This window comes from Periophthalmus magnuspinnatus, chromosome 5 (genome assembly GCF_009829125.3).
Source record: "Periophthalmus magnuspinnatus isolate fPerMag1 chromosome 5, fPerMag1.2.pri, whole genome shotgun sequence".
Lineage (NCBI taxonomy): Eukaryota > Metazoa > Chordata > Actinopteri > Gobiiformes > Gobiidae > Periophthalmus > Periophthalmus magnuspinnatus.
This window is the reverse complement of record NC_047130.1, coordinates 24098134-24125394: the sequence shown is the minus strand read 5'-3', so window position 1 is coordinate 24125394 and position 27261 is coordinate 24098134. Positions and strand designations below refer to the sequence as shown.

The 27261-nt window shown below is 38.3% G+C and overlaps 3 protein-coding genes across 4 annotated transcripts; all 3 read right to left on the bottom strand.

The window, feature by feature from the left end:
- Positions 1–1446: 1446 nt before the first annotated feature.
- Positions 1447–8326, bottom strand: hyal1 (hyaluronidase 1). Its single transcript, XM_033967052.2, has 5 exons — positions 8258–8326; positions 5770–6025; positions 4792–5440; positions 4191–4280; positions 1447–3016 (listed from the first exon to the last, which is right to left on the bottom strand). Exons 2-5 carry the CDS (start codon positions 6021–6023, stop codon positions 2696–2698), a joined length of 1314 nt encoding a protein of 437 aa, XP_033822943.1. The 5' UTR covers positions 6024–6025; positions 8258–8326; the 3' UTR covers positions 1447–2695.
- Positions 8327–10173: 1847 nt separating this feature from the next.
- hyal2a (hyaluronidase 2a) lies at positions 10174–16924 on the bottom strand. The gene is made up of 4 exons (XM_033966705.2): positions 16643–16924; positions 15392–16348; positions 13010–13099; positions 10174–11344 (listed from the first exon to the last, which is right to left on the bottom strand). The coding sequence occupies exons 2-4, from the start codon at positions 16316–16318 to the stop codon at positions 10952–10954; spliced, it is 1410 nt and encodes a 469-aa protein (XP_033822596.1). The 5' UTR covers positions 16319–16348; positions 16643–16924; the 3' UTR covers positions 10174–10951.
- Positions 16925–23417: 6493 nt separating this feature from the next.
- On the bottom strand, positions 23418–26667 carry tusc2a (tumor suppressor 2, mitochondrial calcium regulator a). 2 transcript variants are annotated; one of them, XM_033966465.2, is made up of 4 exons: positions 26588–26667; positions 25488–25740; positions 24822–24942; positions 23418–24732 (listed from the first exon to the last, which is right to left on the bottom strand). In XM_033966465.2, the coding sequence occupies exons 2-4, from the start codon at positions 25622–25624 to the stop codon at positions 24667–24669; spliced, it is 324 nt and encodes a 107-aa protein (XP_033822356.1). In that variant the 5' UTR covers positions 25625–25740; positions 26588–26667; the 3' UTR covers positions 23418–24666. The 2 variants fall into 2 exon arrangements, with proteins under 2 accessions (XP_033822356.1, XP_033822357.1); XM_033966466.2 differs by having other exon boundaries at positions 25488–25724; positions 26588–26665.
- Between the last annotated feature and the right edge of the window lie 594 nt (positions 26668–27261).

Below are 27261 nucleotides of genomic sequence, written 5' to 3'. Positions count from 1 at the left end.
CAAAAGCAACATCAGATCTGGGAGAAGAGTCAGAGGAGTAAAGGACAAAGCCGGGTTGACTGGTCTGAAGGACACAGGCGCAGCGTGACAAAAGCGTTATTAAAGCAGGAAAATCTCAGACCAAACTGTGAGAGGTGAGGGCAGACGTGACCGAGGAGGAGGATGAGACGCATACACCGGAACAATGATGGCACAAATACAGTGGACACCATTGCAGTTTTATTAAAGGTGCACTATGTAACTTTTCTATTGGAAGGTCCACCATCTGCTTGTCTCTATGGAGATGTTAATGCTTTGCCTGGGAGGTTCCTATAATGTATCTAGATTAGATTAGATTTAGATTTTATTGACTTGGCTGCCGATTCTGACTTGTACAAATATAAAACATCCCCAGAACACATCTCATTACAGGTGTTTTAACCTCCTGAGACCCGGTGTCCTCATCTGTGGACAACACATTTTGGACTGTTTAGGCCACAGTGCAAATTTTTAACAACAACAAGAACATGTTCAATTTTGAATATTTCTAAGAGTTTAGAATATTTATTTTTTCTTTTATTTTTTCTTTTCTTTTTTTTCTTTTATTTATTTATTTGTTTATTTATTTTGGGTATTTTTATTGTATTTTAATTAATGTATTTATTACTATTTATTTATTTTTTTATTTTATTTTTTTTTATTTTTTCTCATTTTGTTTTATACACAAAATGTCTGTGTTCAAGCACTTAATAGTTTTTGCAAATAAAGTCCTGCAAGAGCTCGGGTCTCAGGAGGTTAATGGCTTGGCAGTGACTTGAAACTAAAGCTAAAATCTTTCTGACGTGTAACTCGGCTGGGTCTGTCACCTACTTGTCGCCATGGAGTTGTTTCTTTGCCTGAAGGTTCCACACAATGTCTTTAACTGTGTCTATCTTGCACTCATTCAAGTACAAGTGTCAGCCCTCTGCACAGATAAAATGCCGGTTAGTTGGCCTAATCACGTCACTCGCTTATCTCCATGGAAATAGTTTAACGCTATATTGTGGAACATATGAGATAAAGCAAAAACATATCCATGGAGACAAGCATGTGGTGTACCCTCAGTAGAAAACTTGCATTTGAAACAACAAATCAATCTTTTTAACTCACTGTTTATGGTTGGATCATCTATTCCTACTTTACTTTTACTTACAAATACAATAGGTTACTACTTACTAAATAACATTTTGAGGTGAAAAACATAGAATATCTTATCTGAGCATGTGCATGTTTCCATTATGTCTCTGCAGCCTCCACAGCGCTCCTCTCCCAGACCTCTCATGGCGAAGACAGACATTACAGTCCACTGGCAGCTGTCAATCAATATCCCACATGACACTCTCTCTCTCTCACTCTTGCAGTTTATTTCAACCATTGGACAAATATTTTCCATTTCTTAATTTTTTATTTCTTTTTTTTTTATTTTTTAGCATCACTGCATCATTATGTATTTACAATCAGTAGCCCGTACAGCACAGTTCCATCATTAAAATCATAATCTGTCATAATGTGCACCCGTTTCTTAGTGGAAAAAGTTACAGTGTCAGAAAATAACTTGATGATTCAAAAACACAGGATAACCGTAATTCTCCACACCTCTAACAACACAAAACCAATCTCCTCGGGTCTTCCTCTCAATCCTGAGGTCTGTAATGATAAAGGTACGAAGGTGGAAGAGCAAAGCCTTCTGGGAGTCTGCCGCTCCAGTCGCCCCAGACTCGGAGGACACGAGCAGCAAAATTACAAATAACTGCAACCGTGGTTCAGAACATCAGATAAGAAAACATTACACAAGGCGAATCAATCAAGGTCACCTCAGCCTGCGTTTGGTATGGCATTCACACATTATAATGCATCATACACTCTATATGTGAACAGGTATATGGGCCAAACTGTGACTATGGTAAAAATGTTATATTTGACAGTATGTGGATGTGTAACGGTTTGGTGAAGTCTGACCTTGGCATCAGGTTGAAGCTTTAATAACAGTTGTCCTACAGCTCTACCTGCTGGTCATAAGTATACAGAGTAAAGAAAGGTTAAATAGAGATGAACATGAAAACATACTGCAGAAAAGCTTTTTTAAATTTGAAAATGATACAAACTTAATGTTGACCAATCTATCTTGGAATGATTAAATGATCCATGCTCAGGAGGTAGGGCCAATTTATGCAAAAATATCTGATGAACGGAAAAATGCTGAAGTAAATCTGACAGTCTCCACATGTACAGCTGTAAATAGTGTAGTATATTATTCCCAAAGTTAAATGAATAATTAAGCCTGATCTGGTTAGACTTATTCTGCTTTAGAAAACTTTGAAATGGCAAAGTACTTAACTACGGGTCAACTATAGACTGCTTTGGAAGACTACATTGATCCTGCTTTGGGCCCAGTTTAAGTGCTACTGTATATTTGGTTTGGTCTCAGTCTAGTCATGGTCTAGTCATGGTCCAGTTCCTGGTTTAGTCCCACTTTAGTAAAAAATGTGATGTTGTGATTATGAACGCGCCTTAAATCTCAATTTAATACAAGTCATTACATTCATTATGGTTTTGATTCATAACATAAACCAACACTGACCAAACATTAAAAACTGTTAAAAAATTAAAAACATTTAAAACATAACACATTGTGCTTTTTCCTTTTTCAAGTGTCTGTAATGTAAAAACTCTATTCCTACACATGTTTGGAGCACCTGTCCCCGCTCCAGCCGGGGTAACAGTTACATGTAAACTTTGCCTTCATTAGTGCTACGTCTCTCTGCCTAAGCTGTCCCAGGACCTTGTAGTCCCTCCTTCCTGTGGGCTTTTTGTGGGAGTGTATCTTCCACACAGAGGGGTCCAGGTGAAGGTAAACCCCAGAGTTTGCGTTGCGCCTCTGACACCTGCCGTGGGACGAGCAGAGCGTCTGACTGCACAGGGCTGCGGCGGACGTCACATTCACCAGATATGGACCCAGTGTCTCGTCTATGTAGGATTTGACGGCGTCACAAGTGGCCTACAACAGGAACAGACGTGAATAAAGAGTCGTGTTACTAATACTTTGACATCACACTGTATCATTTTAACTATTTACACCTTGTACTTCTTTGCGCATTTTGCTCAAAGGTTCGACAGTATGGCTTTAAAGTTATCTATGTCCACGGAGACGAGCAAGTGACACCAGCAGGCTAAGTTACAAGTCATGTATGTGGAGAGGCACACCCACGAAGAGATAAGACTGTAGCAGCATATGTGAACGTATGAATCACACACATTTGCTAATAATGTATTTATTTTTTCCAATTCTTCTGGTCTGTCATGGTATTATTTATACTCATACCAGATTTAGAGAAACCGCTGAAATTACAGTGTCGTGTAAAGGGCATTTCAGTTATAAGACTCGTTCATTTATTGATCTTATTTTACTTAATGCTATTCCAACACGCAAATGACCAGAGCCCATCCCAGTTACCCAGAAATCTAATCTCACCCTTCTGTCTTTGGACACAAGGAGGAAGCCAGAAAGACCCCACAGTAAATGTAGCTACACTGTAATAAAACTGCTCTCCACAGTGATAACATTTTAAAAACTAAAATGTGCTGAGTGATCTTCGTTGCTTTTCCTGGTTTACTATTCATAAAATGTGTTATTGATTGTAGTTGCACATATATGACCACACTCTTCCACTTAATCAGCATTTATCAGTGATGACTTCCTGCTCTGTTCAGCTGATAATTATAAACTCACATAGCACCAAACATTTAAGTTCTCAGCAAAGTCAGAATTTTGAAAAAACCCATTTCGCACAGTTACCAAGTACCAATATGGATTCAGCTTTTCTATGAATGTGCTGATGAGTGAGCTTTTAGTTTGAAAAGTGCTAACACTGCTCTCAAGTCGATCTAACACCATATTTCAGAAGAGGCATTTTCCTATAGACCACTGAAATTAGTATTAGTTTGAATTAGTTTGAATATGATTTTATTACCTTAATTCTAGACTTATAGTATTTTGCATTAATGGATTTCAGCTTCCTGTTATGTGCAACATTTTGGAGACTCTTTCCTATTCAAAAGATATAAAATTTTGTCTTAAATTGTTGATCACTACGGCAACGGCAATGAAACCCACTGATATAAAGAATTCAGATAATCCAGCCTATAACCAAAATCTCCTTCAGCAGTTTTACCTGAGATTTGGAGAACATGTTATCTCCCCACAGAACGACACCAGCCGATCCTAAAGCAGCACTTTCCCCGATGGTGTAGACTAGATGTTCCTAGGAAAGAAACATTACGTAACATTCTTACTTCATCTGAAAATGGCTTTATAAACTACATAGAGAATTCCTATGCGATTTAATTAATAACAGGCCCTCATTGCTATTGTTTAAAGCTGCACTATGCAACTTTTCTGGTGGAGGGTTCGCCACCTGCTTGTCTTGATGCCACTAGGGAAGTTATAGGTCACATCTGTGGAGAGGTGACCCCACTCACGTAAGAATACAAGTTTGTAAAGGTATTTTTAAGCAATATCTAACTTACATTAATGAAATGAAAGACAGATAGATTTAATGCCATACAAGCAAAAAACTAACATCGCTATGGAGACAAGCAGATGGCAGGCAGTCCATGAAAAAGTTACGCAGTGCAACTTTAACCACCAAAAGGTTTAAATGAATGAATGAAGACCAAGATTATTATAAAAAAAATCATGATTTATGACACAGATGCTGATAAATTTGCAATATATTGGGAAGATTAACACAGAAAATAAATATAACTGCTGACCTGTGAGAGAAAGTCGAGTGAGTAGGTGTAGACAATGCGTGCGTAGGGGAAAACAGGAGGGTTTTGGGGGGTGGCCTGGGACGCTGCCCTCATAGCCTCCAGGATGCGATAGTGACAGTACAAATACACCTCTTCATCCAAATCTCTGAGAGGCAAACTGAGGTAGATGTCTGGATACAAGGCAGAGGACACATTCCACAGCCAAAACAACTCATCGTTCCTCTTCCTCTCTATCGTTGGGCACTCTCCGGTGTAGTTGGTGCTTTTGTAATAGTTATAGCAATTTGGAAATCCATAAAATCCCCATAGACCATTTGGTTTCTCGTCTCGGCCTAATATTAGTGTTTCCTCCATGAACTGCCGACCTGCTTTCTCAAACTCCATCCTGGCTGCAGTTTCGACTTGTTCAGGGCTCCAGTCTGGATGCTTGGACCAAACCAGGGCCTTAGATCCTTCCCAGTAGATCTGTTTGGTGTCCCAGTTCCTCTCCCAAACGGGACGCCAGCTTTCCCAGTCGACAACAGCCAGGCCTTGGAAGTCTCGGGTGGGAATGTAAAGTCTTATGTCATCAGAAGCAGCTCTGAGATGTTCCTCCAGGCTTGAGTTTTGTGGCACACCTCCATTGATTGGCGCCCCCTGGTTGCCATACCTGGGATTGAGAATGTCCATTTATTCAATTAGAGGTGTTTAGAATACCTTAAAAAATGTAATATTGCTGTGAGCAGGCTTGCCTTTCCATAAATCTAACCTGTAATTTGACCTGATAAGGCCATCTGCTTTTCTCAATGGAGATAGATAAGTCTAATTCCCTACTGTGGAACTTTCCAGGCAAAGCAATGACATCACCATGGAGACTGGCTTACCCTTCAATAATTCAATCAACTGTTTTCATTTATTGCTTTCAATCGTGTGTTTTTTTCTTCAGAACAATCAGCATTTCACATATATAGATTAATCAATAATTGCTTAAATCGTTACCTAGGATACAGGCCAAGTTTCTCAGCATAGAAAATGGTGATATTGTCTCCGATGAAGGTCTGGTTTTGGTTGTGGACGATGTCGAACATGCCCAGGTCGAGGTCAATGCCATACAGGGACAGGCAGTTGGCAGTGGGGGCGTTCCACACAGTGAGGAAGGGCACCTGGGTGAAACTAGAGGAGACTGACTGCAGCGCTGAACACAACTGGGTCAAATGCAGGACCGGCAAAATGATAGGCCACAAGCAACTCATGCCTGTAAAAACAAAGAAAAACGGTACATGCAATTAAACTACGATTGATATTTGGTTAATAACATGATCTGTATTTATTTATTATACGTAACCCGTACATCGGCCTGTCAAACCCACTGACTTCTTGCTGATACTGAATTTGAGTCTTTTATCATATTGTAATGATCTGTGCAATGTAGCTAGTCCATTATATAGACAGAAACTTAGATTGAACAGTTAAAAATGACAATACACATAAAAGTTTAAAATGTGTATTAGTTCATTGAAATGGTTTTGCAGTTAAAGTGACCTGTAAAGAGTCCCCAGTGAGCTCCTGAAGAAGACAAGTGTGTGTGGAGGAGAGGGGTGTCCAAATATTTTAGCTTTTTGTATCTACTTTGTTTGCTATGGTTAACACTGAAAAATTAATATAGAGCTCTATTTTTTAACAGGTTTGATTAAATAAAGATTAACACTGTTTTGCTGAATATAACTTTTAACAATATAATTCTCTGCTGGAGTGTGGGAGGCACCAATTAAAGGAGGGGCTCTATAAAAGGAGCTAATCTCAGTCTGCTCAGGAAGGTACAGGCTGTTAATGCCATGCTGGTTTTATATTTTGCTGTCATTTTTGTTAATATTCTTCTTTGGTGTTGGTAATAAATGCACTCGGTCTGCACTGGACAAATCGTCTCAGTTCTGGGGTAAAAAAATTATGTAGTGTACCTTTAAGAGGAAATGGAAAAAATGTGTGATTTCTAAAAATGTCCAAATGTGAGAGACAGAATCACACAGGTGTTCACTCGCTGTTCCCCCACTCTTGTTCCTTCATTTTAAAATAGTTTGTTGAATATGACTGTTCTCTGTTCCTCATCAAAACCACTAAGGTTGCTTTCTGGGCAATCACAATCTCATATTGTGTGTTTAGTTCAGAGTTGACACCTTTTGTTGTTCTTTTAACTGTTTGTGTGTTGTTAATGTTACTGCTCGGTTGCTATGCCGACGAGTTGCTGTGAAGGTGCTATTCATCGTTTATTTATTTATTTATTTCAGGGACAATGCACATTAATAAACATTTGCATGTAAATATGCCAGAATTAGCCCGAGGGCTATTTTTCATCCGTAGTCCCGGGACAGGTGTAAAATCTCAACCTGTAGAAAATAAAATACAATAGAATAAAAACAAGGTTATTATTTAGATGTTTAATGGTCTGTTTTTAGAGACTGGCTTTAGTGAGTTGAACCTGCTGTTGTTTTGCTCTTGTTTTGGCCTGGGTTACAGCCTACAGTAGCCCCTGTGTTCAGAAAATAAACAATCAGAAGAAATTCAGCATGTTTCCTTAAACCAGAATGCTACAATTATACAAATAAAAAATTGCTTTAAATTTACTTTTAAGGGTCATGAACTACTTACTTTTACAGACAGATGATAGGTTGTAGACATCTTGATAAAAAAACCCCAAGTTGATCATCGACTGTTTTAAATGACTGGCTCTCGGTTTGATTAAAATTCAATAAACCCCACACTTCCTTTGCAAAAAATAGTGGACATCTCACATTCAGAGAGTTTCTACCTGACTGTCGCTGAACAATTATAACAGTTTACTTAAATTTCAGATATCTTTTCTAAGCTGCTCCAGTCTCTGCGTACTCGTCGTGCATGTTATTCCCAGTTGGTCCTCAGTGCATCAGATGTGTCGTCTTAAACAGACTAATGTGTTAATATGAAAATATAAGACCTGTATGCTTCAGTACCTGGGTTTACACAACTATCACATTTTGTTATCAGGTTTCACAATTATTTCAGAGCTTAGCAACCATTGACACGTCTTTTGGTGCAATTTTAAATACTGACATATATCGACACATTGACTGCTGGCTATAAAAACAAGACAAACATGGTACATTGGTATAGGTCCAGCTCATAAACTGCAGTAAAAGTAGCACAGAATGTACAAAAATATAGTTGAGCAACTCCAAAACAAAAAGAGGAACCTGACTAACTTTTTAGCTCAGTGCAACTCAAGACCTATTTTATTATTAGCCTACATTATGGCATATATACTCTAACAAAACATTAATAATGAATAACATTTGCATTTAAATATTAGTAGTATTGGTTTTGGTTATGTTTACATGCACATAGACTAACTGCATAATAAGTAGGTCACAAATTGTAATCTTCCTAAACAACTACAATTTATCCATCCAATGTCATGTATAACAAGTTAATTACACTTTTTCTTAGTACTTACCTTCTTAATTACTATATGGGGACTGGGGTCTATAGTTTGTGGTCTGTGTTGCGCGCAGTCTCATGATCTGAATGAAAAAAGGGGAAGAAATGTGTACGGAAAAGGCTACAGCCAATCAGAAACGAGAATCAAGGGAAATGATTTAAGCAACCAATCAGAAGAGAGACAGGAATATCTCGTAAGAATCCTTGTTTAAAGTTACAGCAGTGTTAAACTTATATATGTCTAAATGCACACAGTGTAAATGGATCTATGCAATTTAGCCAAATACCTCTCAGGACTGTGGTGTGCGTAATCTCCACAGCCTCGCTCCGTATAATGTCGCTCTGCTCTGCCACAATGAAATCTGCGCTTCATTCAACAGTAGTTAAAGCTGTAAAAATAGCTCTTGGTTTAAAGGCACCCTACAATTACATGAGGAGGGGGCAGAGCGCTGACTGTAGCCGAAAACCATCTCTCCCCCGAGGACGCATGGACTTTGCGCCTCCAAAATGCGCACAATGATGTATTTGACTCCTATAAAGCTAAAATATGCGCACGGCCTACAGAACACTTTTTGTTGTAGTCTGACCCATACCAGGGCAGCATATGGAACGGAAATGACCCCTGTAGTTCTGAAATGTGAATTATAGGCCTGTCCAACTAATGCGTAAAACCTCCTGCGCCTTACCTATCCATCCAGTCCCACCTGAGACTTCTGTGCTGCTGACATTAAAGTACTTGCTGTAACATAAACTGTCAGTAGAACAGCGACACCCAGTGGTCATTACTACAATAAGATATTACATAAATGAAGAGCCAAATGAAAAAGCCTGAATTATATGCCATGGTAATTGCTTGTATTGGGTATTTTATAATGAAAAATGTTCAGTGACACCTTTATTAAACATGGAACAATTATACTTTTCTTTTTTAAGACGGTAGCTGTAGTTTATCAGGTGGTAAAGGGGTTGCCAGCGTGTCAATTAGGGTTTACTGAGAGAAAATGTTTGGTAACCTTAACCCTAAACTTTGGAAACCCTGACCACTGCAGTAGACTATGTAGTACTAGAGCTACTGCTGCTCTTAAAACACAAACTTTTACAAAAGGAATTAACGTGAGAGTGAATTTAAGTCAAAGTTCACCAGCCAAGTACTTAAAGCCCAGTCTCTAATGTCTATAATGGTTGGCTATAGTAAAAAAAAAATAACACAGATATAATAGAAACCTCCATTTCTGGTCATATTGAATTCACTTTCAAGCCACAGCTCCTTCACAATTCACACAGCTCCACATGCCATTTCATAGGCAAAACAAACTCTGTACAAATACGTTTATTTCTTTGGTGCAAGTCAAAAATCAGTAAAAATCACTTTCAAATGATTCAGTTTGTAAAATACACCATGCTCAAAGGCAAATAGTAGTCATGATTTCAAAACATTAAGAACGTCTAATATTACATTCAAAATAAATAATACCGCTCATGTCTTCATTATATACTATGAGGCACTGTAACTATAACGTGTTTTGATTTAAGTGCACCATTTTTACCTTTGACACACTTGCAGACTCACACAAATACATCACATCCCATTTGAAATCGTTCCTAATATAATAAAAGTGGAATTTGACACTTTTGGAAACAGTGACTGACAGGAAGTCCAGAATAAAATGTAAACACTCATTTCCAGCAAGGCCCCTCAAGGTTTAAAAGGGATTTGTACAAAGAACATTTACAAAGACCTCCACAGTTTTTAAAAATTCATCTAATAAAATCCTTCCTTATACAGCAATGGTGAAAAAGTAACAGAATGAAGGCATCTCAAAACAGTGTACTCTTTGGTGTAATTTCTGTGGCAGCTCAGAGTCTAAAAAGATGGAGCCATGAAGGGCATCTGGAGTAATTTTATGCAAATTACTGAACAAATGGTGGCTAATGGTTTGTTGTGGTAACCTGACAGGAAAGCTAAAAGAAGACTGCCACATACACCTATCTACAAATGTGGGTACTTTTTGTTCTTTATTGGCAAGTTAGGGAGGGCATCTGGCATAAAACCTGGTGTCAATTCAGTTTAAAATCCCTGCACAGGAAAAATGGTTTGCTACAACAACCATAGAAAAACAGCTAAAGAAGCAGAATCACTCCCAAGCACATTGAAATGATATAAAGGTAGGGCATCTGGCATAAAACATAATCACACCAAATCAATATGCAAATTACTAAATAGTGTTCTGAAAAAAATGTTCTGGCAAAAAAGAAGTCTGGCTTTTTGGAGCAAAGCTTTTCAACAATCTCAGCCTTAACTGGAAGAAATTAACTCAAATCCAAAATCTTAATGGATGTGGGTTTGAAAACTGATTTTAAACTTGATGGATCTTGAGAATATTCAACATGTTTGAAAACAAGGCTTATTTTTTCAAGGCAACTTATTTGGCTGAGAGGGGAAAAAAGTGCTCTTAATCTCAAGCAGATTTTTGTATTTATTAATGTTTAAAAATCAGAAATGTCACTTAACAAATGTAATACGGACCACACACATATATACCGAGTCAAAAGTACTAAAATCCAGATTGACTGAGTTCAAATTTAATCAGTGAGTCTAGATATTCCTTTTTGCATTGTATATAAATTATGCTGTTTGCACTACGGGGCAGACAAATCGTCACCTCCTCAGTGCAAACAGCAGTGATAACAGCTCCCAAGAAGAAAAGTATTAGAAGAGAATTGGAAAAATTACTAAGAAGAAAACACATTGCAAAATTGAAGCTTTGGCCACATTTGCATTTCCTCTTGAGAGCTGGGGGTCCTGCTGCTTGCAAGTCTCTCCCGAGTACCCGCTGTAGCACTGGCACTGAAAATCCATCTCAAACCTCATCTTCTCTGCTTCGTCCAGCGCTCCGGTCACTGCCAGTCGGCCATTTTGTTTCGTGATGGCATGAGTGGCGGGATTGAGGTGCAGGTAAACATCGCTGTCCGGGTTTCGTCTTAGGCATCGGCCATGAGAGCCACAGAGGGTCTGGCTGCAGAGCTCAGCTGCCGTGGTAACATTCAGCAAGTATTTACTCAGTGGATCCTGGAGATAGGCCTTAAGCTCCGAACAGCTTGTCTGGAAAGAAAAAATAATTAAACGCCATCGGTCATGTTTGCAGGTTAAAGAGCCCAGGCGGCTACATACACAAACTACCAGCATAGTTTTAAAGGGAGTGAAGCATAAAGAAACACTGTCCAAATACGTCTCTGTCATGGGGCCAATGCAAACCCTTAAATAAAATCCTACATCAAACCAAAGAGCAGGGCTTACCGTATAACAGCCCCTCTGAAATTTCAAGATATAAAAATGGCAGTAGCAGGTAGTGTTGTCATGGCAATAAAATTTAAAACTTAACATTTCGATAGTAAAGAATAGACTTGATACTCATTACAAGTGGAGGTGTTTCTTTTATATTACCATGCAGCCTGACGTGTGTAATCACTCAGTCGTTCAGGCAGGTTCCATGAGTGTATCCTTTTAAAGCTGTTCAGAAAAGGCTCATTTCTGTCCTGTGAATGTGACTTTTTAGTATTGATACTTGTTCAGATGAGTATCTAGTTTTGATACTAGTTTTAATATGAATTAGTATCTGGTTCTTGATACTTTTGACCACTCTAGTAGCAGGACCACACTATATTCTAGTCATAAAGTAAAATTCTACCCACCCCCTTACAGTACATTTTAATAGTGTGTGCATCTTGTTACAAAACATTTTTATAAGGTTGAGACCTGGTAGAAAGAAATAGCATTGTAATGTTGTGAAAGACAGAAACGAGTTGGGGCCAAACTGAACAGTCTCCCTCTGTCATGGTTGGGAAACAAGTGGCAATGGAACAGAAAGTTTTCTTCCTTTACCTAAAATACACTCACTCTCTTAAAGCTGTATAATGGAACTTTTGTGGGAGGATAAAACAGCTGCTTCTCTTCTGTTTGTAACTGCCTTGCCATGAATGTTCTGCAATGTGGCATAAAACATATCTATTGCCATGGAGACAACCAGGTGAGCCACTAGGTCAAGTTACGGGTCAGATCTGTGGAGAGGCAAGCCCACTCATAGTAAGAATACAAGTTTTTCAAGATACTTTTGAACAATAAAAACACCTGTTAGAAAAAAAAAATATATATATATAAATAAATATATATATAATGCCATACTGTGGAACAAACAGATGGTGGCTTACTAGAGAGGTTAAATGTAACATAACCAATGTAATGTATAAGTCTGTTGGGAGGGGGAAGGTATTTTATTTTTTAATTAAGTCAAAGCCTAGAAAAATTGAGAAATGTGAAGGTTGGGTCAAGAGGATCACTGTGGTTATTAACAAGTTCATTTTGTTCACTGGGAGACAGATGATTTGATGTGGTAACCCCAGAAGGAAAAGTAAACAAGATTATAAAATGTTATTGCAACAGTTCAGTAAATCAAAAATCACAGGGAAAATAAATCGTACGTCTTTTCTTGCGGGTCCAATAATAACAAAAGTCCACGTGCTGATTTATGTCCAACATCCATCACTAGACATTCTTCTCTTTATATAGTTCAACAAACAGCTGAAACGTCTGACAAATGCATAACTTCGTAGGACTTGTGACTACCCTGAGGAAACACTGTCTGCTCTCAAATGACTGCACATGACTGACGCTCAGAGCACGGCCAAATAAAATAAAATTTACAACATGTCGTTACAGATTTGGGCTCTTTCATGCAGTGGTTAATTTATGGTTTGTGTTGGGGCTTACTTTGCTGCTTGCATAGGCCACATCCCCCCACAGGATAATACCAGCCGCTCCTAAAGCCACACTCTCCCCAATGGTGTACACCAGGTCAATCTGGAAAAGACAACACAGCAATTTTAATCAGGTCATACAGTGGGCACAGTTAGAACGTTTGGAGCAGAGCCAGGGGTTAAAGAGGTACCCCACATTGAATATAAGTAAAAGTGCTTCCACTACTCAGCTACTATGACTATGACTACGATTACCTCCAGTTATACACAACTTAAGTGAACTATTTTGGTATCTTTTCATGTGTTAATAAGTATCTACACTGACAAAATTTATTCTAGCGTTCATAAAATCCATTTAATGCCATTGCTTTCAGGGCAAAACTGTTCCCCTCAAAGCAATGGCATTTCCCAAATCCCTCATATGGGATCACGCCGCCTGGCAACGTTCGATTGTGCTTGGGACCAGTAGTTTCTTACCTTTTTATTGGTACGGTAACCTTTAAACCGTACCCAGCCCTACATAGGACAATAAAATCCCCTTTATTTACAGTGACAAGTGTATAGACTAAAGTAAAGAAGCAAAGAACACACATCTAAAGGTCCAAGAGTCACCAGCACCAGCATAACTACTCCTTTACCTGTAAAAAGTATCTGAAAAGTACCAATAAAAGTAAACGTTAAGTGAATTTTCTTCAGCTGAACAGTTAAACAGTGACACATTCAGTACCTCCCCCTCTCTGAGTTTACAAAGGTGTGCCACTGTGCTCTGTCAGGCTGAGTAATTCTTATCAGTTTATTGTCCCATAGGAGAACAGTGAACCGGGTGTTGGTGACATTTTGATCCGGGCCCACTCCCATCCTGCCGCTCATTTCACACACAAATTACTGATATTAGACGGGCCGTGCAGTTTTTGGACAGGAAGTACTGCAGCTGCCGATAAGGAAGGAGCCAAAAACATCACATCAGGCAGAAAGTGCTACTGCTGATGGAGCGAAGTTCATGATTAGCAAAACAATGTGTAAAGATTGTGGGTGTTTTGTTAACTGTCAAAAAGTGCCATTTAAGGTTGTGTCACCTCAGTTCAGGGAGTTGACATTTGAGAACCTGGTGAAAGGTCACAGTACAATATAATGCAAAACCAATGTTTGAAATATACATTAGGAGCTGTCATATCCAAATTGAATAAGTTATGTGTTTAAATATAAAACTTTTTTCAATCTGGTTCAACATTTGAGATTTATATACAGAGTAGGACTGGGTAAAAATCTATTCAGTCAAATTTTAAGTTCAAATAAATGTTTGGAAGAAAACTGATTTTATTTCCCCACTTTCTACTCACTGCAGTCACGGGGAGCAAAGTTTTAGAAGTGATGTGCTGTTCCTGTGTGTATTTTCTGTCCCACGGAGGACTGAAAAGCAAAAGAGGAAACAGGCCACCGCTGGCTGTTTGAAATCAGCTACGTCAGATTTGGAAAGTTTGTGTATTTTCATTCAAAAAACAGAAATAGAGTTTCCCCAATGTCCAGTGGGATAAATACGATCACTTCTCAATATAATGATGCTTTTACACTAGACCTTTCTATAGTCTGAAAGAATATTTTTAGTGGAGAGTGGGAAAAAAAAATCATAAATCAAATCAAAAATCGAACTTCTTGAGAAAAATTGACAATGTTATTTTCAGACAAAATCACTCAGGCCTAATCCAGGATATTGGCTCGTACTCCTCATCTGAGAGTGTAACATAATGTTCTTTACCTCACATCTGGAAAAACTGGACAGAAAATCTAACTTCTGTCTGTGCAATAAGTTTGTGAGGTATGGACTAAAGCAGTATTGAATGGTATGGCAGCTTTTACATTTGATACCCCCTCCAGTTCATGACATCTGATTACTCTCTGCCTTTTCTTGTTATCGCTGCCAAAAAGCCCCATTACCTTATCACCATATCACCATTAACACTCCCAGTCTAATGCATTTGGAGTTTGTTGAGTAACGAACTAGAATCATCTGTGTTATTCAGTACAACCTTTTGAGGTACTAAACTTCTTGGCTCTTAATGAAAACTCCAGAAGGCACACTATGTCACTTTCCTGGAGGGTCATCTGGCATCTGCTCGTCTCCATGGAGATGCTATTGCTTTAACAGTATGACATTTAACTTATCTACCTTTTTTTTCCAATTACAGCTGTTTTATTGCTCAATATCTCCCATTTTCCAAGTCTGACCTGTAACTTGTCCCAGTGGTGTCACCTGCTCGGCTACATTGAGATACACAAGTTTAATGGGGGTGCAATAAAACTTCCACGGAGATGAACAGGCAACAAACCCCCCACTAAAAAAGATACATTTATCACCTATAAAAATGCACCTCTGCTTCATCTAAGTGAGCATCACCTCTGTCAGTGGCTCCAGTGAGTTGGTATAGGTGGGCCTGGTGTACACAAAAACAGGTCTGGCTAGCCCCTCTCCAGACGAAGCAAGGCGCATTCCTTCCTTCACCCTGTTCCTCACAAACTGCTGCCCGGAGCGTGAAGAGTTCAGTACTTTGCCCATGTAGATAGAAGGAAACAGCGCAGTACTCTCCTCCCATAACCACTTCAACTGCTCGTTTCTGGCCACTTCTACATCCGGACAGCGACCAGTGTAATTCTCCAAAGTCCTCCTATAATCGTGATTGTAGCAGTCTGGGAATAGATAAAAGCCCCATAGTTGATTTGGTCTCAAGTGTTTGGCTAATTTTAAAGTCTCTAACATGAATTTCTTAGCTGATAACTCAAATTCCTGCTGTGCAACTTTGTACACCTGCTCATCTGGCCATGTTGGGTATTTCTGTCTTACTAACTCCCGTGAATGTTTGCGGTAAATGTCTTTAGCGTCCCAATTTCTGATCCAAAGCGGACGCCATTCTTCCCAGTCAATAACAGCCAGTCCTTTAGCTTGTGGCTCCCGAATGTACTTTTTCACCACCTCTGGCATCTTCTCCAGGTGTTGACTGAGACTAGCCACCTGAGGCAACCCCCCATTCACTGGTGTTTTGTCCTCTTCAAAATAAGGGTAAAGACCTAGTCTTTCCTTATAGAAGATGGTAAGGTTTTGTCTGAAAAAAGCTTCATTGGGTGAAGCAACAATTTGGAACAAGCCCAACTCAAATCGCACTCCATGACGGGGGAAGCAGTCCTCAGTTGGGGCGTTCCAGGCCAGTACCAGGGGCTTTTGGGAATACAGTGGCCATCTTGTAGGACGTAGCTCCAAAGCCTGAAGCTGGTCCCATAGAAGAACAATGGTCATCAGTATTTTCCAGTCCATAAATGTCCAGTACATGTCTCTGGAGGTGAGCTGTCCCACTCTGCTCTGCAATTCACATAAACACTGCTATTTAGTAATTAGGCACTGCATGGGCATTCATTTAACAGGAAAAATAGTATGTTGTATGAAAGGCTGCATAAAGGGTACACACAATTTCATATAATGGGTAAATTGTCTTGTGCTGCTTAGAGCGCGCAATAAAAGTCAATTAAGTCAACTTTTTAAGGGTTTTTGCGCACTAAATACAGTCTAAAGGTAACATTTTCTTCAACTTATAGCGTTATTTGGAAAGTTAGCGCAACATTTAATTCATTCCTCGAGTTGGAAAAAATAACTTACCTTTCCTGGCAGATCGGAGAGGACGCATTCCCAAAAAACAGAAGCCACGCTGCTACTCACTCCAAGTCCTGTTGACTCAAAGTAAACTTGGAAAAACTTGCAGCGGAGCCGTGCATTTTAGGAGAAGGAATTAAGTGACAAGGAAGGAAATGTGCGGCGGCGGGTGAAGCTGATCCTTGCCCATAAAAGTCTGCTCAAGTCCGGGGGAAGAGAAGTGAAGTTACCCCCTGCGAGGATGTCAGCTGAACGCGCCTCCTCCGTCTGTGCCAAACCGCTCCAGGATGTTCCATTTGGGGCAAGGAGCGCGGGGGGGAGTGGTCAGAGAACCGGACATCCCAACCACTCCAGAAGGTCCCATGTGCGGTATTCACTGCTCTTTAAGTGTCCTCTGTGCGTGTTATTAGACATATTACGGAAAAGGTTCAAGGGTTTTGTGGTTTGAGGCTAAATAAACAACTTCAAGAGGCTCCTCCACCTCCACGCGTAAGATTTCACTGAACTGGGCCAGAAGGTCAAACAGCAACAAGCAGAGCAAAGTATAAAGTATACATGGATCTGTAAGGATTAAAATGACTTTGAGCACTTTTAATGACATTTTATTTAGTAGTAGACCTAGTTTTGATTGATTTTGTTTCACAGATTAATAAACTATAAGGTTATTTATCAAGAGAAATAAAAAAAAGAAGCAGTTTCCTGATAAAGGGTGACATACATTCTTGTTACTGATAGTGCAGCCTGGATTCATTTGGTTTGGGATTCTGGTTAATATAAAATTGATACAGCTCCTGTGCTACAATCTAACTTGAAACAGTAAGAATTATTTGTATCTTTAGCTGTTAACCCCAGAAAAAACATGCAACCAACCAATCCAGGCCTCCACTTATCGAAAAAATACAGAGGATTGTTATAAATTTAAAGTACCAGAACTTTTAAACTGGGCTCTGACTTGAGTTGTCTCCCTTTGGATAAATAAAAGTTTGAACTGATGGGCAAACATAACACCACAACAGACACATAAGAGGTTGTATAGACAGAAAGTGTAATAGTTTGAGTAGTCCATTGTGTTAATTGACCTGTTTTCACTATCAACTACTGTTCAATTGAAAAATACAAAACATCCATCCATTTTCTTCCGCTTATCCGGGGCCGGGTCACGGGGGAAGCAGTCTAAGCAGGGACTCCCAGACTTCCCTCACCCCAGACATGTCCTCCATCTCCTCCGGAGGGACCCTAAGGCGTTCCCAGTCCAGCTGAGAGACATAGTCCCTCCAGTGTGTCCTGGGTCTTCCCCAGGATCTTCTTCCGGTGGGACATGCCCGGAACATACAAAACAGTAGAATTATCATATCTTTGTCTCACTGTGGGAAACCCTGCTCTAAATTACTGTACAATAATAATCAGGATGTGATTTACCACTTACTATTTGCCATTATCCTTCTGAATAGTATTGTTTTTTTGTTTTTTTTCAATAGGCTCGATGTACAATTTGACAGCTTTATAATCATGATCTTAATAAAATAACTTCTGCTTAAAAAGTGAATAGCTTTTGAATTGGCGTTATTAATTAGATCAGTTACCACAACCATGAGAAAAAATGTTTGCATTCCTGTGTCCAGATCAGACTTGCTGTTACCTGCCAACAGTGGTACAAAGTAACAGCCCTGCAGTAGTATCAGAAACAACCATTCCTCTTTATTACACTCTAAGAAGTTTTTTTATTGTCACTCTTACCAGCATTAATTAAACCTGATTAAACTTTAACTGTTTATTTATAGGGCATTTCTCCATTGATGTGTTGCTATTTAAATGACTTTTTCCACATCTGTTCCTCACAACAGCAAACACTCGAGATATGAGCGTTGGGCACTGAGCATCTGGTATGCACATGTCACTTATACCGAACCCCGATGACAACCACGGGGAGAAATTCAGTCCCGTTTCCAAGTACAGTCCATGCACAAAGTATCAGTACTTCTGGTATGTACTGTACTGGGCGAGTGTGCACTAGAAGCAGCCCTAAGAAGGAGAAGTAATTGATATGGTAGAGAGCGCAGTGACATTTACAGTATTTATCTTTATATCAGTATGTGTGATATCATCCCTCCTAGGAATACTTTTCGCGATACTGTATTTGCCAGTAAAAATGTTCTTGTAGTATATAAGTGAGCATTTCTAGTTCATTTAGTTTGGTTTATTCTTTATTTGAAGGGACAGTGTACAGAGACATTAAGCTCCTAAAAAACAGGGATGTTCCGCACCAGATTATAGCAAAATAACAAGTTTCTATCTGCACTCCCTGATTTACTGAAATAGATTATACAATGCAATTACATTCAGTCAACAATAAGAGCAATTCACACTGTCCATGCTCTGACCCACACACATTCGCACAATATCACACATCAACAACGTAAAGCAAAAGGTATTTACAAAATCATGAGTTTCATCTTATAAAGTATGTATATGTTTTTTTTTTGCTTGTCACTTAAAGTCTGCCTGAAGTTTGAGTCATCCTAAAATGACCAAAACGGACGGGAATTGGTTCAACTTTAAAATAACTCCCCCTAATTAGTCTTAAAGGTCTCATATTACACTATTTCCTGATCTGTCCTGAATGATGTTCCACCTTGTGATGTCATGTGGTAATACAGGAAGTGCTCCATTGTCTTTGTTAAATTCCATACACGTTCACTAGAATCATTTGGATCATTTCAGCCCTGGAATTGACGATTTGTACTAAACAACAAAGTAAAAGTAGCCGTTAACTTGACAACGACCACTTTATGACATCACAGGGTGGAACAGAGCATTTTGAGCTTTGGAGATGTGGACAGACTAATAATAAAAGTTACTCAAACATGTGTGAATGAAACAAAACACAACTCCAGCTCAACATTATAACATGATTTAAAGCTCACAAGAGTTAATTGTGCGTAATATAGGACTTTTAATAAAGCACAAGCAATAATTCATTCATAACAAATCAGTTAATTGAAAGTTTATTAACAATGTTTCAGGCTCAGTAACTATAGGAGTTAGGATATTAATGCGATTTTTTTCAAGGTTTAGTTGTAGCTAAAGTGTAACCATTAAATGTGTAGTTACTTTTCATGCATCACACTGCGTCCTATTCACACACTGAACCAAACTGAACTTGTCACTCTGTACGTCAAAGGATCCAGGCAAAAAGTATAAGCACATTTTGGCTTTTTGCACATGACAGAGGGCGAGGACCTGGAAACTGCATTTTCCTGTTTCTGGAAACTCAATGTGCCAGTCTCGCTGACTCACCATCCCGTCTGCGTCTATGCACCTCTTCAACGTGGGTTCTGTGTGTTTTAGAGGAAACCAAAAGACCTACAGAAAAAGAGGTGAGAGGAGAAGAACAAAGCCTTGGCCTGAAGTTCCACCGGGGTCGACGTCCTGTTTGACCCTTGACCTATAAACTCGAAAGTATTACCTCAGCAGGAGTTGGACACTGTCAGGAAGCAGCAACAATGGCAGAGGAAATGCGACACACACCCTCTGCTTCGGGCACAAGATCCTTCGATGAACATTAGAGTCAAAAATGCTTGTTTTATTTCATCTCTTCTTGTTAAACTAAAAATTTGAACTTTTAAAAGTGTGGCCTGGATCCCTGTCATGTAATCGTACTGTCAATTAATGTCCCAAACAATCCTGTACTGCTGAAGAGTTATATAACCCTGTTGGTTTATAGATTTTTTTTCCACAAATCTGTATAAATAGCCTTTTCTTCTGAAGATTTCTTTAAATGCTGTACTTTTTGAAGCCCCAAGTCTTATTCAGTGGAAACTCTTCCCAAATGGAAGCCATTAAGCACAATTATAATTATAAAAAATTATACCGTACATTATGAATGGTTATGAATGTTTATAACTGTTTGGTGAACCCCAAAGGCAAATTTCCACGTCCCTGGACACTCTTGTATTCAGATTCATATTCTACAAAAAGAAACAGAAGCCACTGATACATTTTTCAACCAACAACATTTCGTGCTATTGTTTGTGTTTTCATTCTGCTGGTAATGTTAACGAGTTTGTACTGCTCCCACTTGAATTAACTACAATAATATACATATATAATATACCTAGGTACAAAGGTGTCATTATTATTATTAGTTTATTTTTAGGGGTACAATTTTAAACTTTAATCTGACATGTTTCCATCTCATACTTAGTCCTGGTTTCAAAACGACTTCTTTTCAGCCTTATATTGATTGAGATAAGCTCTTTGACTATTATGGTACAATATACACCTCTTTAAAAACCCTAAACAGCGTCATTATCAGAGCTCCTGACAGACACTGACCATAAAACCAAACAGACTGTGCTCATTCTTGTCTGTTGTCTCTGTGTCACAGTTTATGACCAGCAATAAACGCTCCTGTCTGTCTTAATGTTGATGAAAGTACAGAGGTAACATGGCAACACAACCACACATTCTTTACTCTGTATTTATAATCAAAATGTGTAAATGTACCACACTGTAACTAATCAACAACACAGGCCAATTCATGTGTTCTGTTTTATGTCAGATGTCCTTCCTCGCCTCATTACTTCATCTTATCAGGCACTAGTGGTACAAAGACCATTTTTTATTTACACTACAGTAAAAAAGTACTGCATAACCTTTTAAACCTTCAAACATTCCTGAACTTAAAAAACATACTGTCATGGAGCTTAACAGTGATTTTTCATTCATTTTTACCACAGACTTTAAAAAAAAAAAATCAAATATTAAGAGTTCAAAAACATCGCAGAGGCTAAGCAGCTACATTGTAACTAATATCCATAAGGCAGATGTTTTAAGTCCAAAAAAGGCTCTTTAAAATGCAAGATTCTGCGAAATGTCAGATTTTAAATAAAAATGATAGGTCTTGTGGTGCAAGCTTTCGAACTTTTATTCATTTATTTATGTTTTGTTGGAAAGTCTATGAGAAAATAGAATGGGAAGTGTAGTTCCTGAAGCGTGGGGTGGGCGGTCACTGCTGAGCTGCATAGTACTTTGTTATAGTAGCAGTGTTTTTCAAGTAAAATGTATTATATCAAATCATTTCAGATGGAGAGCAGGGGCCTTTATAACGCTATGGGAGATTTACTATTTTTTGAAAGAAAAGAAACACATTTATGATCCCCACATGTTGAACCTTATCATTATTTGTCAGGTTTTGGCTCCACAAATATGCCACATTAATCTTATGGTTTACAAACTACAGTACTCCTTTTGCTCATTTCTGCTAACAGAGAAAACGCTGAACTTTGTGCCAGTTTTTGTTTCACGTGTATAGGCCCAGTAATTATAGACAGTAACCACAAACCAGGTCGACAGATCTGTGGTCTGACGGTTAAACAGCAAATTCCACCACTGAATTATGACCTGCCCTCCAACTGTTTTAAAACATGAAGGTTACAGAACGTTATCACATGAAAACAACTTATTGGTCCATCGTGATGTTTTCAAACTGCCAACGTATTAAATTATAAACTGTTAATGGCACTTGAATGATACACGGTATGAGAAAGCTGCATCCTCCCGGTCACATGCACTTTTTTTCAGTCATAACTTCAAAGACCCAGAGAAGAGGAAATACATCAAAGTGGGTGACCTCTGGCTCTCGAACGCACACTCGACCACATTCCACACAATTACAGAGAGGAGCGGTCCCAAAGAGGAAACTCGGCCCATACTGCCCCCATACACACATTCAAATATGAACATGAAGTAACCATTCAAATCTCAATAAGCAGCTGCAGCGCACACATCCTACCCCCCAAAGTCACTTTTAATTAGAGCTTCAGAAAGAGCAGCGGATGAGGGCCATATTTCAAAATGTCAGGAAAAAAAAACGTCACCCTGCCCTGGTTTGGCCTTATTTCATTGTGAGGTCAACACAGTAAATCATTAGCATTGTAGAGTGGGTTTTAATATGTATCTTGTTATAAGGGGTAACATTTCTGGCCTGTCACGATTACAAATTTTGAAGTTTGATATATCGCTTAAGTAAATATAGATAAACAATAAACTAATTTATGCCACTGACATCATAACCAAAGAGCAGATTTAAACCACAAAAACTGTTCTACGTGTACAATATTGTTACAAAATCATGAGCTGCAATAAACAAATAGCAAAATTAAATGTGTTAAATGTACTTAGTTGCATTTATAATGAGTCACAGAAGTTATTCAAACTTTTATGCCTTAAGTCTTATCAAATAGCAAAAAAAAACAACAAACAAACAAAAAAAACCCCACTATCCTACAAGTGCAAAGAAAATGTACACACGATAAATACTGACTCACAAAAATACATTGTTTCATACACTGAAGTTGATATAGCATTTGTCATGAGGCCTAGGGGGCATTCTTACTGTGAGTGGGTCGTCTCTCCACAGATCTAGCCTGTAATTTGCCCTAGAGGCACCACTTGCTACTTTTCTCCATGGAGGTAGGAAGTTTAATGCCATACTGTGGAATATTCCAGGCAAATTTCTAACAGGCCTTATCTACACAGTGTTAATTTAAGCCAGCCGATGTGCTAATAATGTTTTAAGTGAACGTGTGTGCATGTAAATTAACATATGTAATTAAAAGTTGGATATTGTACTTTTTTTTTTTTTACCATTCGTTTAATCATTTCTTTCATGTTTCATGACTCAAAAAATCCCAGAATATATCTCTTTAGTTAAATTAGTGTAAAGTTTGTTCATTCTGGGCCCAAAATGTTCAGAAACACACAGTTTTGGAGTTGGATCCAGATATTGGGAATGAATTTCTTAAAACATGTTTACATACACACTGTGTTCTGGCTTCACTTCACTGATTTAGAAAAGAACAACTTAAGAAAAAAGCCATAAACAGCTAAATATAGCGCAGAATTTGGTCATAACGACAAGCTTATACTTAACACAATCTCCAAACTACCACTTAAAGACGTGAACTTACTTTTCACCAACAAAAATGAGGCACTGTGCAGTGAGCGGCTCAGCAAACCATTTATTCAAGTATTCAGAATAAAAACTTTATAATTACTGTACACTATGTTCACTAGTGCGGGTCTGACCCTTCAGTACACGACAGTGACACTGGTACAAGAAAACCTCACAAAGGTTTCACAAAGGAAGACCATCACAGGTGTTTTCTTCAAACAGATGAAATGTGGTTTGCTTCATCATTTTCTATTAAAACCCTTATCACCGTATTGAGAAACCAAAATAGTGTATCTGTCCTCTTGGAATGTTCCACTGTATGGCTTTAAACTTGCCTATCTCCATAGTGACAAGCAAGGTGAGCAGGTACTTTTGATTTGGGTATTTTTGAACAATAAAACACCTAATATAAAACACTGTAAATGAACAAAGGCACGATAGACACGTTTAATGCCATGCTGTGGAACTTTTCAGTATAAGCAGTAACATCTTCATGAAGACAAGCGGGTGACAGACACCACAGAAGAAAAGTTACATAGGGCACCTTTAAGATTTGTAACTATTTTCCTGGCCAGCCAAAATGACGTTGTTGTAAACTCAGATGGTTAAGAGGACGACCTGTACGCACCACCAACTGACCACAGGAGCTTTTTACCCTGTTTTGATACTGACCACTGCAGATCTGGACCACCCCACAACAACAATTTGGGGGATTTTCTTCTTTAGTTCCAGTTTAATCCTTCCAATTTTTACACTTGCCAATGTATTAACTTTGACCACAAACTCTCCACATAATGTCCACTAAGAAATGCCATAATGAAGATATTGTTTTTCATTTTACCTGTCAGGATTCTCTATCAATGTAAACCCGTGTGCACAACATTTTGAGAGGGAAGACAGCATCTACTTTGTTTTAATAAATAAAAAGTAAGACGATATAATTTATGTAGTCCTGCTAATAACAAAATCCATGTATAACTTGTAGCACTGTTGAGTCCTTGCTCAGATCTAGTCACAGGGTTGAGCAAAGCTGTGCAGGAGGGTCCCACATAAATCCTTAATCCTTTGCTATTGTTCAGCCTTCACAAAGAATGATGGGAAAGTCTACATGGATACAGGGAATGTCCAATTTTATTATGCCCTGCAAGAGACACAAAAATAAACAGGAAATTTAAGAAATAACATAGCATAAACAACTACCATAAAAGGTGGCCCTGTTCTGTAACTCACCTGGGGTATTAGGTTTTTCTGTATTCTTTTCAACTTGGACTTTTTTCTACCGTTTTTGGTCACAACAGTTTCTTCATAAAATTCATGAGCGAGGTCACCATCTTCGTCAAAGTACAAGGAGCTAGGAAAGAAATTGTATTAAGAGTAATTACAAGTCTTGTTTTAGGTTTAGCTAAACTGTTATGTAGCATCTCAGTAAATTTAAATATTAAAGAAAATAAACTGATTTCTGTAATTTTTATCACAGTGATGCTTATTATAATCTTTTAAAACTGATTTGTTTGGGATTTTATTAAATTAGGAAACGCTATATATGTGCCAAAAGGTTTCACAATTACATTTTTGTTTTGTCAGTTCAAACCTTATTTGGAATGAATGAAACAAATTAAATAATTCATGCATTATTGTCATTGCATGTGGAGAGAAAAAAGTACAACATAATACAATTGTAAAAACTACTCAGGTCATCAGATTAGTCATTAGTACTACTACCAAAATGAAATGCTAATTCCTAAAATTTCGAACTGATGGGTCTCCGAATGATAGCGTTGAACAATTGAGAAACTAAACATAATATCTTTGGCTAGGAAAACTCATACATTGGCAACCGTGCTCCAGTTGTAACCTGTAGTGTAGTGTGTAGTATAGTAAGCATGTATTATTTACCTCCTTCTGGTAAAGACAAAAGGTGTTGCGTTTCGTGCTTCTTTGAGTCGTGCCACAGACTGCTCACTCCCCACAGAGGTCGTGTCTGCTCCAGGACCAGAGCTCGCCCCCTTCGACTTGGACCCGCTTCCTCCCATCCTCCTCAAAGTCACTGATAAGACATAGCTAACATCCAGCAAAAGGGGTCTGGACAGTCTCCTATGAACGGTCTGAAGTTTTTACAGCAGCCGCCTGAACCTGTAGAGAGAAGAAACTACAGTACAATGCAAAAAAAGAATTCATTGATTGTTTGTCAGTTACTGAATAGACACACACACACTAAGATGGAGTAGGGCCGTGCAATTAATCCAATATTAAGTGAGATTCAGTTATTTTATTAAATAGAATTTTTGTCTTTTGATAGTGAGGTTTACAGCCAATGCTCTGTCAGTAAAAGCAAGTGTTTTTTTTAAGTTCAGACTTTGGAGGAAGACGATCAACTATTTTTTGTAGTAAATAGCACTGATTGAAAGTTGTTAATGAAATGATTATCAATGAAAAGTTGAAATTCATTTTGACAGTCATTTATATCTGTTAAAAATGTTCAACAGAGGAAAAAAGGCATATCACCAAGCCCTAATATGATTTAGTTTGATAACAAAGAGATTTCGTTTAGGAACAGATTGTGATAGAGCCAGATCTAGGACTTATTCAGACATCTTGTGACCTATATTATCAAACACTAAAGATGATCATAATAGTGTTAAGTTTTTACTATAACTATTTAACATAATGTGTCAATGCTTTACCTTGTTACAGTACCTACAGAACAAGATTGCGTTGCTATAAATAACTTTTTGCGCCACACTACTTCTTGTGGATATTGTTTTACAGTTCTTGTTGTGACAGTTGTGTTATTAATACTTGACTGCTACACACTGCATTGCTAAAGGGCTAAAAACTAGCTAACGATGCTGATCTTGTGACGCAGGTGTGCAACAGCTGCAACGATTAATGAGTAAAAGCGCTTGTTTTACAGAGTTATTCTTTGTATATTACAGTCCTAATCTTTCATAAACAATACTTATGTTCCAGCCTCAGAAGTGATTTTAATGGCATACCTTTAAAACCCTGTTATAAGTGCATGTTCCGCACACGGTCGTACCGCTGTTAGCCTGTTAGCTGTTTTGCTTCCTGTGGTCAGCTGATTGGGCGGCACGTCTTAAAGAGACAGGCACCTACAAGAACGTCATGACATAATAGTCTAATAATAATCTTCCTGGTTAGAATAAGATGAGGTTAAACCAAGATTTAGAAACGTGGAAAAAGTTATTTTAAAGTGGCACCCTGTAACTTTTCTGCTTTCATTTTTTTTTTTTTTTAAATTAGGTGTTTATTGCTCAAACATATATTGAAAAACATGCATTCTTACATGTTACTTGCCTCACCACAGATCTGACTTGTAACATGCTTGTACCCATAAAGATGGATATGTTTGATGCCATACTGTGCAGCACTCTTGGCAAAGCAATAGCATCACCAAGGAGACAAGCAGGCGGGATATTCCCCCACCAGAAACGTTACATAGTGCAGCTTTAAGCAGTTTTTTTGTTTCATCACACCTTTTGTATTTTTTTAAATGTTGTGTTTGCGTAGGCTGCATAGAAAAACTGCACTGTGTAGGCCTCAACATGTTTTTTTTCTCTTCTAAATACTGACTTTAAATCGATATACAGTAATGTATTTTGTTAAGTGCTGTTAAGTACTACATTTAAATAAGGTACAATAATACAAA

Coding starts and splice junctions, on each gene's coding strand:
- hyal1 (XM_033967052.2), bottom strand. CDS start 6,023: ATGAGTTGCTTGTGGCCTATCATTTTGCCGGTCCTGCATTTGACCCAG. Junction 4,281..4,791: donor CACTCGACTTTCTCTCACAG/GTCAGCAGTTAT, acceptor TTTCTTTCCTAG/GAACATCTAGTCTACACCAT. Junction 3,017..4,190: donor ACATGTTCTCCAAATCTCAG/GTAAAACTGCTG, acceptor TTCCTGTTGTAG/GCCACTTGTGACGCCGTCAA.
- hyal2a (XM_033966705.2), bottom strand. CDS start 16,318: ATGTACTGGACATTTATGGACTGGAAAATACTGATGACCATTGTTCTT. Junction 13,100..15,391: donor CACTGGAGCCACTGACAGAG/GTGATGCTCACT, acceptor TGTCTTTTCCAG/ATTGACCTGGTGTACACCAT. Junction 11,345..13,009: donor TGGCCTATGCAAGCAGCAAA/GTAAGCCCCAAC, acceptor TTTTCTTTCCAG/ACAAGCTGTTCGGAGCTTAA.
- tusc2a (XM_033966465.2), bottom strand. CDS start 25,624: ATGGGAGGAAGCGGGTCCAAGTCGAAGGGGGCGAGCTCTGGTCCTGGA. Junction 24,943..25,487: donor TTTGTCTTTACCAGAAGGAG/GTAAATAATACA, acceptor TTTCTTTCCTAG/CTCCTTGTACTTTGACGAAG. Junction 24,733..24,821: donor AGAAAAACCTAATACCCCAG/GTGAGTTACAGA, acceptor TGTCTCTTGCAG/GGCATAATAAAATTGGACAT.